Here is a 15,756-nt window from a genome sequence, read left to right as displayed (position 1 = left end):
TGCAGTCTGTCTCTCGCTGTGAGGAGGCTGTAGTTGGGGAGGCAGCAACGGCTACCAGCAGTGAGGTGCAGCCCAGCACCTGCTACAAGTGGCGAGTAGTTCACAGTAATGGAAGGCGCATCAGAGTAAGGAAAGTTAAGAGTGAAGATCTGAAGGTAGGAAATCGCTTCTCTGTTCTTCAGGATGAATGTACTTCAGTGGCCAGTGAAGGTAAGGGTACTACTGCCCCTGCTAATGGAGGTAAGCGCATTCTTGTGGTTGGTGACTCTCAGGTAAGATACATTGACCGTGCTTTTTGTAATAAGAATAAGAAGATGAGAGATAGAGTGTGCTTCCCTGGAGCTGGTGTTGGGGACATTGTCAACAGGCTGGATAATATCATGTCAGGTAATGGGAGCAAGCCCATTATCTGTCTCAGTGCTGGTGGAAATGATATTGGGAAGGGTAGGAGAGAAGAGCTGCTAGATAAGTACAGGTCAGCTATAGATTTCATTAAGTCTAAGGGAGGGATCCCAATCATATGTAGCATCTTGCCTAGAAGGGGAGTAGGAAATGAATGGTTGTCTAGGGCAATTGGTGTAAATTGCTGGCTAGACAGATACTGCAAGGAACTTGCAATCCCATTCATTGACAACTGGAACAACTTTTATGGCAAACATGATATGTATGCAAGGGATGGGGTACATCTCTCTGGGGCTGGGGTGGTAGCACTTGCAGACTCGATTGAGAAGGCCATTGGTGAAATGCCTATGATTTTAAACTGATGGAAGATAGAGGTATGGGTGTGTGTGGGAAACAAGCAGGTTGCAACACTTGGGTTGGAAACAGTAAATGTATAAAAGGCATTCAGCATGAAGTTATAAATAAAGACAATAGATCAGGTCAGCAAACAAAGGGGGACAGCAGAGGGCAGCAAGGGACTAGCTCCCTTAAGGTTTACTATACTAATAGCAGGAGTGTAAGAAATAAGATAGATGAGCTAAGATTAATTGCAAGTGCAGGAAACATAGATATTATTGCTATAACAGAGACCTGGCTCAATCTGAAAGATAGAGAGATGCCCTCTGAATGTCACATACAAGGCTATAAATTATTCCACACTGACAGGGTCAACAGGAAAGGTGGTGGAGTAGCGATGTATGTCAGAGACAATTTAAATTGTTGTGTTAGACAAGATATTAAATTAGAAGCGTCAGCCACTGAATCTGTTTGGTTACAGCTTCTCGAGGGCCGAGAAAAACTAATTTTGGGTGTGATTTACAGGGCCCCAAATCTTGATAGGGAGTGCAGTAAACTTCTATGGGACGAAATTCGTAAGGCATCTACATACGAAAATGTTGTGCTAATGGGAGATTTCAACTATAGACAGATTGACTGGAGCAATTTGACAGGAAATTTAGAGTCAGGTGACTTTCTTGATACGATCCAGGATTGTTTTTTAAAACAGTTTGTGACAGAGCCAACTAGGGGAAATAACCTCCTTGACTTGGTTCTTGCCAGTAGGGAATCACTAATTAATAATCTTGAGGTTAATGATGAGCTTGGGGAAAGTGATCACAAATCACTCAGTTTTAATATATCATGGAATTCCCCTAATAATGGCAATCAAGTCTCCGTCCCTGACTTTCGCTTGGCTGATTTCATAGGACTGAAAAATTACTTAGGTGGGCTGAACTGGAATGACCTGACTAAGGGTCAGGTAGGTGGTGATGGTTGCCGATATGATGCTTTCCAGGGCATAGTTCTAGCTGCTCAGTCAAATTATGTTCCAAATAGGGAAATCAGATCAAACAAAAATGATCCTAAATGGATGAACAATAGATTAAAATATCTGATTGGTCAAAAGAGAGGCATATATAGGCAAATCAAAAGAGGAGGGGGGCAATTGAGAAATCGATATATTCAGTTAAAGAGAGAAATAAAAAAGGGAATTAGAAAAGCAAAAAGAGATTATGAGGTTAAAGTTGCAAGAGAATCGAAGACTAACCCAAAAGGATTCTTTCAGGTATACAGAAGTAAGATCAGGGACAAGATAGGCCCACTCAAAAGTTCCTCGGGTCAGCTCACTGACAGTGATAAGGAAATGTGTAGAATTTTTAACACATACTTCCTCTCAGTTTTTACACAGGAGGATACCAGCGATATTCCAGTAATGATAAATTATGTAGAACAGGACGATAATAAACTGTGCACTATTAGGGTCACAAGTGACATGGTCCTTAGGCAAATAGATAAATTAAAACCTAACAAATCCCCAGGCCCTGATGAACTGTATGCAAGGGTTCTAAAGGAATGTAAAGAGGAGCTTAGCACACCTAAGGTATTTGAGGAGGTAGATCATGGTAATGAATATGATATTGTGTATATGGACTTCAGTAAGGCTTTTGACAGGGTCCCACATCAGAGACTATTGAGGAAAATTAAAGCACATGGAATAGGAGAATTTTTTTCCTGGATAGAGGCATGGTTGACAAATAGGCAGCAGAGAGTTTGCATAAATGGGGAGAAATCAGAGTGGGGAAGTGTCACGAGCGGTGTTCCACAGGGGTCAGTGTTGGGCCCCCTGCTGTTAACAATCTACATAAACGACATAGATGAGGGCATAAAGAGCGACATCGGCAAGTTTGCCGATGACACCAAAATAGGCCGTCGAATTCATTCTGACGAGGACATTCGAGCACTCCAGGAAGATTTGAATGACTGATGCAGTGGTCGGAGAAGTGGCAGATGCAGTTTAATATAGACAAATGCAAAGTTCTAAATGTTGGACAGGACAATAACCATGCCACATATAAACTAAATAATGTAGATCTTAATATTACGGATTGCGAAAAAGATTTAGGAGTTCTGGTTAGCAGTAATCTGAAACCAAGACAACAGTGCATAAGTGTTCGCAATAAAGCTAATAGAATCCTTGGCTTCATATCAAGAAGCATAAATAATAGGAGTCCTCAGGTTGTTCTTCAACTCTATACATCCTTGGTTAGGCCTCATTTAGATTATGCTGCACAGTTTTGGTCACCTTATTACAGAATGGATATAAATTCTCTGGAAAATGTACAAAGGAGGATGACAAAGTTGATCCCATGTATCAGAAACCTTCCCTATGAGGATAGACTAAGGGCCCTGAATCTGCACTCTCTAGAAAGACGTAGAATTAGGGGGGATATGATTGAGGTGTATAAATGGAAGACAGGAATAAATAAAGGGGATGTAAATAGTGTGCTGAAAATATCTAGCCTAGACAGGACTCGCAGCAATGGTTTTAAGTTGGAAAAATTCAGATTCAGGAAGGATATAGGAAAGTACTGGTTTGGTAATAGAGTTGTGGATGAGTGGAACAAACTCCCAAGTACCGTTATAGAGGCCAGAACGTTGTGTAGCTTTAAAAATAGGTTGGATAAATACATGAGTGGATGTGGGTGGGTGTGAGTTAGACCTGATAGCTTGTGCTACCAGGTCGGTTGCCGTGTTCCTCCCTTAAGTCAATGTGACCTGACCTGACTAGGTTGGGTGCATTGGCTTAAGCCGGTAGGAGACTTGGACCTGCCTCGCATGGGCCAGTAGGCCTTCTGCAGTGTTCCTTCGTTCTTATGTTCTTATGTTCTTATGTTCTAGGTGTATGGAAACATGCTCAACGTTTCACCCGTGCCGAAATCGATCCCCGGGCCCTCAATGTGTTCCCTGGAGGTTACCTGGAGGTTATTCCGGGGATCAACGCCCCCGCGGCCCGGTCCATGACCAGGCCTCCCGATGGATCAGGGCCTGATCAACTAGGCTGTTACTGCTGGCCGCAAGCAGTCCAACGTACGAGCCACAGCCCGGCTGATCCGGCACTGACTTTAGGTATCTGTCCAGCTCTCTCTTGAAGGCAGCCAGGGGTTTATTGGCAATTCCCCTAATGCTTGATGGGAGGCTGTTGAACAGTCTTGGGCCCCGGACACTTATGGTGTTTTCTCTTAGTGTACCAATGGCGCCCCTACTTTTAATTGGGGGCATTTTGCATCGCCTGCCCAGTCTTTTACTTTCGTAGGGAGTGATTTCTGTGTGCAGATTTGGGACCATTCCTTCCAGGATTTTCCAAGTGTAGATTGTGATATATCTCTCCCTCCTGCGTTCCAACGAGTACAAGTCAAGTGCTTGCAAGCGTGTGTGAGCTGACAACTCTTATCGACTGAGTCATAAACATTCTACCTTGGTGGAAAACGAACAATTCGTTTGATCACTTTCGTGGAATCAACAAAACATGTCTAAATTCAACTGGTAAAAAAGAACACAGAGCACTTAATGGCAAGAGAAAGTAAAGTACATACACTCTGCGTGGGAACTTTACAAGAGGTGACGTGACTATGCTTAATGAAGCATGACAAATCATTAGGATTAACTTGAAGCTTCATTATTAACGGGGTTATTTCTTTCTCAGAACAGTCATCCACAGTTTGATAAACCAACCATTTCCTTTCCCGACGAACAATATTTAAAAACTATCCAGCATATAGATTTTCCAAGTTAGAGTTTGTATTTGGGGATTCACTGGTTGTGAATAAGTGATTGTAGAAAGGGAAAATACATTTGGCATTAATGGGAACTAAATTTTGATTAAAACCCTCGCTGACTGACACTCCACAATATAGATTAGGTAAGATTTGTCAGAAAACAGGACAACTGCTTACTGACCCGCTACTGGAAGTTTTGGTCATCTGACCGAAGCCTTTCACTGGCTTACCAGTCCTCCTCTTTGAAAATTAATATTCGTAATCTTAGGAAAAGAATAAAATGACCCGATTTTGTGAGATAAAGACACGATACACAAATAACCCGCACACAGAAAAGAGGAGCTTACGACGACCATTTACAGTGTGACTTTGTAAATGGTCCAAGTCGGACCGAAACGTCGTCGTAAGCTCCTCTCTTCTATGTGCGGGTTATTTGTGCATCGTTCCGGTCACGGTATTGTGCGTTTTTTTTTGTTATAAAGACACGAAATACAGAACTCTTGGTCGGTAGTTATAGCATATTTATGCCTTTTTGTCTGACGTCAAGAATTTCATCAGGTTGTCCTTTGTAAAACGTATTACACAATTTACAAGAATTTTGTAAAAAAATTTAAATATTCTTTCAAGGATCACTTATTTTTACATATTGTGTTTTCTGTATCACTGATTCTTTAGTTTATGTGACAAACTGAACTATTAATTTTTAACTTTAGTTACAAGTTATTATGTAATATGTATCAAAAAATATTACAAAACTATAATAACAGAATCATATTCAATTAAATTCAATTAGATAGAGTAACTTAAAATTTTAAACCACGAAAAAGTACGGTATCTGCACTTGTGGAATAAGTCATAATAACGTTGCTGGTACAACAGAGGGACCTGTTACCCTTTTTCACCTAGTAGTAAGTAGGTACCTGGGTGTGAGCCGAATGTTTTGGGGTTGCATCCTGAGGGAGAAGATTCAAAAGACCCCAAGGAATATAAACCAATCTGATGACAGTGCCTTCGTTGGGTTATTCTAGGTTACTTTAAATCTCCGAGTTAACAATACGAATGAAATCTTCTTCAGTTCATTCTTCCGGGACCATATTCTAGTTTACATTTCTAGTATGTCATTGAGTTGTGAATCTGTACTACTTCCTAACCCTAGCTATTTTTTGTATATTTCTAAGTATTTTAGGAGAGTGAATGGACATTAAATCTTCTTCCTTCAACAGGAGTCTCTGAGGCTGCTCTGTTCGCTCCTGTTCGTACAGGAAGTAGCGATGAAGGACTCTCCTCAGGGGAAGGAATTATCATCGGACTGGTGGTGACCTGCCTCGCTATCATGTACGTGGTCGGCATGACCATCTACATCAAGCTCAAGCGAAGGAAGAAAAGAGAAAGGAACTTGTAAGTTGGCGCAGCTCACCTTGTTCATACATTGCTGGTGCTATACCAACTAATTAATGATTTTGTTTTATACATGAATTTGATATCGTAGTTTCGTTTATGATACAAAATAACTACAGAGACAGCTGTGAAAAATGCCTAAGACATTTGATGTAATTAAAGGTCTTTAGTTTCTTATACATAAATGTCTCCCATTAGAATAGACTTGACACAAGAGATTTGAGTCCTGGAGATGGGAAGTACAGTGTCTGCACTCTGAAGGAGGAGTGTCAATGTTGCAGTTTTATAACTGAAGTGTAAAGCGCGTCCCTGGCAAGACAGTGATGGAGTGAATGATGGTGAAAGTTTTCTTTTTCGGGCCACCCTGCCTTGGTGGGAAACGGCCGATGTGTTAATAAAAAAAATAAGTTTGAACATTAGAAAAATCAGTGTTCCACACAAAACTTTCCTTATTAAAACTGGTAGATAGAAAACAAGGAGAAGGCAGTTCAAGATTATGCAATAGAAATCCAGACAACATACGGTATCGTTGATTCAGAGACAGAAGTGTACTGGTTTGCAACAAGAGACACTCAGACAATTATTACGAAGTACATACTTGACTATCTGCTCCGTCAACTCCTGATGCCCTACTAATGACGAGTAATTCGAATCAGAAATGAGAGAAAAAATGAAAACAAGTTTTTTTTTTGGTAATGAGGTACTGTATATCTGACGGAATGTTTTAATGCTCATACATCGTCTTTTTTCTCTTACGACCTTCTGTTGCGTGCTTACCTTTTACCACTTCCCTAACTTCTTCAGGGCTAAGCTGTCTGAGGAAGGCTTGAGAAAATCTAAAGGTCACAGAGGAAGAGATAAGCGACCTCCTCACCCCACGCCCAAGCCATCCCTTGTGTCTTCCAGCGACGAACTCGATGAGGACATTGAAGACCTCTCCTACGCTTCCAGGACTCGTAGGGCCGAGAGGGTGAGTCAACATAAAGCTCTCTGTGGTCTGATGTGATTGTCATCAATAAGCCTCTCTTCGATGTGTTTTCCTATATATTATAATCAATGGTATATTTAATCTGTCATTCTGTTAGTTTGTTCTACTTAAGCATTTTCCGTGTCCATTAGTCTGTAAATGTGTAAAATTGTTTCTTAAAATGTCAACTAAATAATCACTTCTCATTAATAAACACTTTATATATTTAATAAACATCATATTAGGAATATGAATATGAAATTTTACTTTCAAATACGATATCTATTGTACCCAGTTCTGACCAATAAAATCCTACAGCAGTTGTACTTTCTTTCCCTCCTGCAATGTCTTTTCATCCTGTAGTTTCTTTCCATCCTGACCTTGCAACAACTTCATCAAAAGCCTTCTCTTGATACTTGTCTAACAACAGCAACACCGTGGTATCCTGGTATAAGACAATTTGCAGTTCCTTTGCATGACCTACTTCCACTAGTACACCACGCTCACCTGTGACCTCACCTTCACCTGCTAAACCTCACTTCTGCTACAGTACATAATCTGTGGGGGAATGCCTCTCCACAGACGTGTAGAATACATGAGAAGGGAGAGTATATATACAGGTACATACAAAGAAAGGTGAGGTGCACGGAAGTGTTTATGGGCGAGGGAGCGCTGCAGGGTGTAGACCAGACTATAATGTTCACTCCTGCAAGGTTGGTAATCTGCAGTTGTGGTGTAAACTAATGGTTTAGAAAACGTGTAGCTGTCACTTTTATGTGTAATAGTTCTAGAAAGGCTGATTAGGGTAAATGCTAAACATTTCTCGTTGTCTCAACTTGGAACGTTATTTTTAATAAAGTTAACCACTGCATCTAGGTATTACTTCCTCCACCATTCTAATTGCAATAAAAAGTCATAATATTTACCAAGAATAATAGATAATTATTGTCTTTCTTTCGATTATGGTTCAGGTATATTTATTGGCTATCACTTTTATAATAGTCTAACTTTACTTACAGGAGAAGGCTCACGTCAGCTTCACCACAGTAGTGGTTCACAACACAGGGACCAGAAGCTGCAGCAATTATGGGTCAGTTGGCCACGACGTCTCTGATGGTATAGAGAGAGCTCCCAGGTCCCCTCTGGCGGTAGTGGAGACACTCGGTAAGAAACAATTACTGAAAGATTTCTGTTTTTCCAAGATTAACTGCTTCCATGGCAGTACTGAGAGACAACAAGGGAAGTATAAGCACGATACAGTGGATGGAATTACACACTGCTGGCAAATATAAAAACAAAGACATAAGTTGCAGAATAAGCATTTATTAGTAACAAAAACGCACAATACCGTGACTGGAACGATACACAGTGTGACTTTGTCAATGGTCCAAGTCGGACCGAAACGTCGTCGTAAGCTTCTCTCTTTTATGTGCGGGTTATTTGTGTATTGTGTAAGCATTTATTAGTGTAGTACTCTATCCCTTTATAACTTGATAAACCTCCAGAATACAACATTACCGCTGGGTTTTCTCCTGCTATTCATCTTCTCTGTACTGTGTTTTAAGATAATTTATGACTTTTTCGGGTTATCCCACATTAAATCTACTTATTTTGCCACCATTATATGCCTAGAAATATTCTTTTCTTTTAAGCATCAACTTCATGGATGTATAATAGTTTGTAAAAACCAAATGTATTAAAATTGAATAAAAGTAATTTTGTGTTATCTTAATGCCTACAAGTGGGTTATGACTGATAAGTTTAGTTCAAAGATTGATTTATTCAAGTCATTATTTTCTTGCGATTGTTTCACTGTTAGAGATCATAGGTTTAAGGTTTCTAACATGTATTATGCACTAGTTAGAGCTAAAAGAAGCTAGCTTCGTATTAAATATCTCAAGCTCTTGAGTCAGCCATGAGCTATGTCACAATCAATGTATGAAGGGATTCACAATGACTGGAGGCAAAGGAAAGCTGAAGCTACCTATTGGCCAAGCGTTTTGAATTAGCTGTTCTTCATCAGGTGATGCTGGGCCAAGCGACAGCGGTGCGCGGGCCTTGGCAGTTTTAAGCCCTGAGGAAGGCACGGAAGCTGTCACGGGAGACGTGCAAGAAGCTCAAGCCAAGAGGAAACTCTACTTCAACCCGGCTTACTTCGAGCCTGAAATGCTGCAGGTGAGCACTCCCCAACACGTCATCACACTGAGGTGCTGATAAAGTGTTGATAAAAACTTGTCTGTCTATCTGCTACTATCAGCTTCTATCTTCACACGAAGATCAAATTTTCCATTGCTTCTCTTTCCATATTAAACGTGTAAACATCTAATTGTCTTCCTTGTCCACAGTCTCCACCACCTGCCGCTCTGGAATTTCTCACTCGTATCAGAGAGATGATCAATATCGCTAAGAGTAAGATGAAGTCCAAGACTTATCAACCAAGTCTCGGCGACATTCCAGAGGAGGACTCAGAAGGACAATCACGTCCAATAAGCCGAGCTACTGGAAGGTCAAGTAGGATAACCCTCCCAGCAGATGACCTCGAGAAACACGATGAGGGAGGCATCAACCAGGGTGATGTCAACACCCAAAGCGACTCGCTAGAGCATTCACGTGATAGTGATAGCCGCAGTTCCACCCTCAGGAGACTTGCCAGGCGTGTCAACAGCCACGGTGAAAGCTTCGTTAGCGAAATCATCAAAACACTAGACTTAAAACCTAAACTGCCAATTCCTGACAATGGTATTTACAATGCACATTCCCAGAAGGCTCCAGCCCCCAAGCCCCCACCGCCCAAGCCAGTTAATGCTCGAAATGATTCCCCGGTGGAGGCGGAAGAGGACTTCCCAGAACTGATCAAACCATCGATGCTGAGGAGTGTTTTAAGGGACGGTAAGAGACTGACAGAACTGAACAACACTTTCGAGAACTTCAGGCAGGAGATGATGGCAACATTCCACAGGATGAAGAAAGTTGGCGAAGCTATATCTCCCATGTCAACTCTTAGTAGAACAAAAAACAAAAACAAATCATCTCCAGCAAACACACTTGAAAAGAGGAAGTCTGAGTTTAGCAACAATGAAGGTAAAGTGCACAAGTGGTTACAGACTCTGGAGAACAAAAATTCTTATACCAGAATGTCTGAAAATCAAAATGTCATATTCGATTCTAAGACAGCAATATCAGATGATATTCCACCACCATTACCTGAGAAATACACCAAACCACCAACACCGCCTAGGAAACACAGAGCACTCGCATGTCGAAGCGTCTCATTCAACGAAATGAAGGAACCTTCCTCAGTTCTCTCTTCGGTTGGTAATACAAGCTGCAAGAATAGCAATGATGGAAGAACCAGACAAACATCAGGTAAGGTCCAAGTGACCAGATCATTGTCATGGCAGAGTGAGCACCGCCATTACGACTCAAACCCTAGACAACCCAGCCAACAAGCTTCTGCAGTCCCCGAAGAGGGCCTCAACACATCTTTTGGATCTGAAGATGACTCTCTTAATGATCTGCTCAGCGAGGCAGAATCAAAAGTACCTAAGATGACTCATAGCGATTCAGATAGCACATATTCAGACACTAGATCTAGATATAAAGATTCTTTAGAACCCGGAATCGATGACAACGAGATGAATTCAAAATCTCTGTCAAGGCAACTGCCTCGAGAAGAAGAAATAACTGCTAGAAATGAAGTATTTAATAAGAAAACTGGAACAAAGACAATGTCTTGCCTGATAAAGAATAGCGAGAGTCCCTACGAGAGAGCAAGAGATGGAGAGAATACCAATGATAATCACACATATGAGGAAATACATTTTCCTGCTGGTGGGAAGCACAGAGAGAAAAGGAAAGCTCCACAGAGGCCAAGTGAAAACAATTCTAAAGTAAGTGAAACCCAAAGTGCTGAGAGAAAGGGAAGTAATGAAGAGGACAATTTCTGCAGCATTTACAGCAACCCTGATTCACTTGCCAGTGAGGTGACAATAGAGAAGAGCAACAGTCCCATATATTCCGGCTGTAAAGTCACTATACCTGTGGTAAACAACATGGGTCTCGACCACCAGGAAACCACTGCAGGATTTGATCAAGATACACTGGAAAAAAGAGGCAAAAAAGTTGATCGCAATGGCAGTTTCATACAAGACTCTTTAGAAAGACCAAAGACTAAAAAGCGCAACAACAATAAGAATGAAAATACTGATGGAACTAAAACACAAAGAAAAATGTGTCTTCCCAGCGAAACATTTCAAAATCCTGACAAAAGTCTGCTAGACATCTATGAGTCACGTAGTAGTACTCGCAGCTTAAGAAGTTCGAGAAATGAATCTCCTGAGAGAACTTGCTCTCCTGTTAGAGTTTCCAATCCTCCATCACCAATCAAAATCGGTTCATTCTACCTTAATAATATTAGCAGCAGTATGAATAGCACTAACAACATTATTGGTAACAATAATGATACACAGAAAAAGTACATAACTTTCAAGGATTATCAAGAAATGCGCTTCCAGCAAGGTTCATTTGATTCCGATATTAGCAGCAGTCCGCTTCCAGTCACTGGTACCAGCATTAATTTCAACTTCTGTAGCTCGAGTCCTTTAAATAAAGACCAAAAGGACATAAGACCCCCGCTACCCCCTAAGCAGACACGCACTCATGAGACCACGGGTAACTCCTCTCCAAATTTACCTCCCAAAAGCCGAAATATTCCTCCACCTCTACCTCTAAAGGCAAACAAAAAGTCTGATTTCCCGGTTTCTGAAACTGATCGTCCAAAACTTCCTGAAAAATCACGCAAAAAGTCCACCAGAGATATTCCTCTTTCGCCATCCCCAAGCGGGAGTTCAATTCCAGAACTGACAGAAGAGGAAGCTCGCTCCATCCTTCACGGACTCCTTGCTCACACAGTACAGGATCCTCACAGGCTCTCACCTCTGCACGAAGAAGATGATATTGAGAATAATTTTTTAGGGGTAGGGAACACTGCCGCAGACTCTGATTCTCGGGCAAGTGTTCCCTGCCTCGATGCATACTCCTCGGGTTCCCTAGAAACACCTATTTCTTCGTCGTCGTCTTCTCCTAGATGTGATATAATTGAGCAAGAAAGAAAGGCCGTCGGTGAAGGTATGGACACCAATTTATACCTAAAAAATCTGAATATAGAGGAGAGATTGGATGACCCAGGATCTCCCGGAAGTGACGCCCGGGTAAGTGGCCAGTTTATACTTTCAACAATTGGTCGTTCACTCTCACTGCGTCGGCAACCATCTCTCAATAGAGAGCAAACTAACGGGTTCTTAGCAAAGCTGAGAAACATTAATGACGTCAACACTGACAATGAAGCCGTATCTAAAGGAATGGAGGTTGCATTGGCTCTGAATGCTAAATCCGATCTAGAGCAGCATTTTAAGGATAAAAGTGGCGCTGATAGCATTAAACGAACATGGAGGAAAATAATAGAAAAAGTCGATGACTCTAAGGAAGAAAATGATAAAATTTCTATCATGAAGTTTCAACAATACATGGTGAGCCTAGACCGGAAGGAGAGGGAGAAAAAACTCAAGCAGGAAGACTCGGGATACCACAGTACCGACTCCAGCGAGTCAGCCAACAGTCGCACCAGTCAAACCTCTGTGTTGTCGACGGCCATCTCGTCAGCCTCCACCTCGGTTCCATCACTGACACCTGGACTTACAGGCAGGCATCAGCCACGGCATAACAACAGTTTGAACAGACCACATTTTTTACAACGTTCTACATCCATGTATCAGTTGAACTCATTTGTCTCGCCTGAACCATCTTCATGCTACTGGTCGGGGAGTTTCCAGCGGGCAAGTCTTCGGGCTTCGCTTAGTCGTCGGTTCAACCAGGCAGAAACATCAGGTGGCCTCTCTGTTTATATCAACAACTGCTTTACACCTGATGACGATGTACATGTCAGTTTTCCCCTGTGATACCACATTAAATATTTACTAACAACGAGTTAAATTTCTGTACAGTATATTAAACTCTCTTCCCTTAGGCTGTAACACAGTTGTTGCAGGACGAAGTAATACAATACTAACAAGTATAAAGACGAAGGTACAAGTTACCGAACAAGCCTTGACGGGTACAGTGTTCTGCTCTGTAATGTGTTAATTGTAACCTCTGTATGATAAAGCTCTACACAGAGCGAAGATTGAAAGCAAAGATTGAAAGGTGATTTAATACACTAATTAAGAATAAAAGTCAACAACAGTCTTTATTATTATTATTATTATTATTATTATTATTATTATTATTATTATTATCATTATTGCATTCAAAGGAAACGCTAAAATCATAGGGGGTCTGCCTGGCAAGCAATCTATTTCAGTTTATGGAAGGAGAGATAAGATATAATTCCTTGGATCAAGAGCCCCTCACCAGCTCCAAGGAGCCTTCTTTAAGGGGAATATAATATCAGACATGATATATAACACTGATTTACAACTATAGCTATGATAGGTACACTGTTGTGAGCCTACTATTACAAGCTCACAATTTCAGTCAAACGAATCGAAATATTTTCCCGCAAATGTGAGTAATACCATTTATATATTTAAAATATGCTGGACAAATACTTTCCCTCTCATTCGTGACATTCAATTTTTACGCCTTAAAACATTCCATGATCTGCTAGGCTATCAAATTTTTGAAAAAAAACTTCAACATGTTACAGAAAGTCTGTCACGGGTCTGAAAGTGACCAAGTTGGTAATTTTATGATACTGTAAAATTAACAAAAGGAAATTACATTAACTTCGTCTGTAAATAACCAAAATGTAATATTTTTTTTTTTAATTAGATTAGGTTCACGCCCTGGTGTTTCAAGAAAAAGGCCGAATTTGAATTACTAGTCTGATTTCAAATTTACTTCTCTGAATATGCAGGAATAGTATACAGTAACTACAAGAACAATTAGACAAGTGCAACATTTGGGTATCTTTATTTATAGACGTTTCGCCATCTCTGAATTTGTTTTGATAAAGTCACTGGATGGAGAAACGTATACACATAAAAATACCCAGATGTTGCACCTGTGTCTAGTTCATCAGCTTCTCTGAATCAACACTGATTACCTCCTCTTCCCCACCCACTGTGTAATCCCTACGGATTTATCGCTTCCCGGTGAAAATAATAACAACAATGATAATAGTAATAATCTATGTAATGTAAGAGGCCCAAGACTAAGTGATATGTTGTCACACACAACCCATACTTAGACTCACCTGTGGTGATGTGTACCACTGATGCTCCTTCCTGACTTACTGCTCCTTATGGCTCTCGCTTCGAGGTAAAAAAATGAAGCTACCTTCCTCTTTCTTGGATCAAATCTGATAACTTCCCAGTGTTTCCGAGCGTTACATGACACTTACGGGTTTAGTGCTTTCCCATGAACGTAATGCAAATTCTACCGATGCTCTGACGCACCCACCGAACCTCGGCAAAATTCTGCTTTAATTTGCCCATAATAATGTTCAATATTGAACGTGTTTATTTTTCACATAACTCACTCGTAAGACATTTACTGTAACTTTATGAAGTTAAGAAATGTGAGAATTAACTTTCATATTTTTAGCTTGGTAAATATTTTATAAGTTTTCTTTTTTTTTTCTTTTATTCTTTGAACTGCAGTGTAAAACAGAGGCGACATTTTTAATAGATGACGTTTTACATTAAATAGACAGTGTTTGACATTAAACAGAGAGTGTTTTACATTAAAAGACTTTTCCTCACTAAATAAACGACTTTACATTAAACAGATGACACCTCCTTCTAATTACTACTATTCCTGCACAATAAACAGTTCTTTCCACTAAACAAATCGATTGTGTCCCACTAAACAGACAATTCTTTCCACTAAACAGACGACAATTTGGACTAAAGAGTTTTATCACCTTTGTGACTATTTTCATGCGAGTTATTTTGTAGAATTTTCATAACTTGAATTTCTGTAGTCAGTACCGTGGATAATTCATCCCTTAGTGCTTTGGTCTGTTGTTGCTTCAGTCATTGTCTTGGTCTGTTGTTGCTTCAGTCATTGTCTTGGTCTGTTGTTGCTCCAGTCATTGTCTTGGTCTGTTGTTGCTCCAGTCATTGTCTTGGTCTGTTGTTGCTCCAGTCATTGTCTTGGTCTGTTGTTGCTCCAGTCATTGTCTTGATCTGTTGTTGCTCCAGTCATTGTCTTGGTCTGTTGTTGCTCCAGTCATTGTCTTGGTCTGTTGTTGCTCCAGTCATTGTCTTGGTCTGTTGTTGCTCCAGTCATTGTCTTGGTCTGTTGTTGCTCCAGTCATTGTCTTGGTCTGTTGTTGCTTCAGTCATTGTCTTGGTCTGTTGTTGCTCCAGTCATTGTCTTGGTCTGTTGTTGTTCCAGTCATTGTCTTGGTCTGTTGTTGCTCCAGTCATTGTCTTGGTCTGTTGTTGTTCCAGTCATTGTCTTGGTCTGTTGTTGCTCCAGTCATTGTCTTGTTCTGTTGTTGCTTCAGTCATTGTCTTGGTCTGTTGTTGCTCCAGTCATTGTCTTGGTCTGTTGTTGCTCCAGTCAGTGTCTTGGTCTGCTGTTGCTCCAGTCAGTGTCTTGGTCTGTTGTTGCTCCAGTCATTGTCTTGGTCTGTTGTTGCTTCAGTCATTGTCTTGGTCTGTTGTTGCTCCAGTCAGTGTCTTGGTCTGTTGTTGCTCCAGTCAGTGTCTTGGTCTGTTGTTGCTCCAGTCAGTGTCTTGGTCTGTTGTTGCTCCAGTCAGTGTCTTGGTCTGTTGTTGCTCCAGTCAGTGTCTTGTTCTGTTGTTGCTCCAGTCATTGTCTTGGTCTGTTGTTGCTTCAGTCATTGTCTTGGTCTGTTGTTGCTCCAGTCAGTGTCTTGGTCTGTTGTTG

At 40.9% G+C, this 15,756-nt stretch overlaps 1 protein-coding gene across 3 annotated transcripts in view; it reads left to right on the top strand.

The window, feature by feature from the left end:
• Positions 1 to 15,033, top strand: part of sha (shavenoid) — a 156,504-nt gene extending 141,471 nt beyond the window's left edge. For all 3 annotated transcript variants that reach the window (XM_070087389.1, XM_070087388.1, XM_070087390.1), the window contains 5 exons: positions 5,720 to 5,894; positions 6,699 to 6,864; positions 7,881 to 8,025; positions 8,885 to 9,036; positions 9,207 to 15,033. In XM_070087389.1, coding sequence (XP_069943490.1) covers positions 5,720 to 5,894; positions 6,699 to 6,864; positions 7,881 to 8,025; positions 8,885 to 9,036; positions 9,207 to 12,818 — 4,250 coding nt within the window. In that variant the 3' untranslated portion in view covers positions 12,819 to 15,033. The remainder of the gene's footprint in view (positions 1 to 5,719; positions 5,895 to 6,698; positions 6,865 to 7,880; positions 8,026 to 8,884; positions 9,037 to 9,206) is intronic.
• Positions 15,034 to 15,756: the final 723 nt, after the last annotated feature.

The sequence above is a fragment of the Cherax quadricarinatus genome, chromosome 21 (assembly GCF_038502225.1).
Source record: "Cherax quadricarinatus isolate ZL_2023a chromosome 21, ASM3850222v1, whole genome shotgun sequence".
NCBI lineage: Eukaryota > Metazoa > Arthropoda > Malacostraca > Decapoda > Parastacidae > Cherax > Cherax quadricarinatus.
The sequence above is the reverse complement of the archived record's forward strand: the minus strand, read 5'-3'. Positions and strand labels throughout refer to the sequence as shown.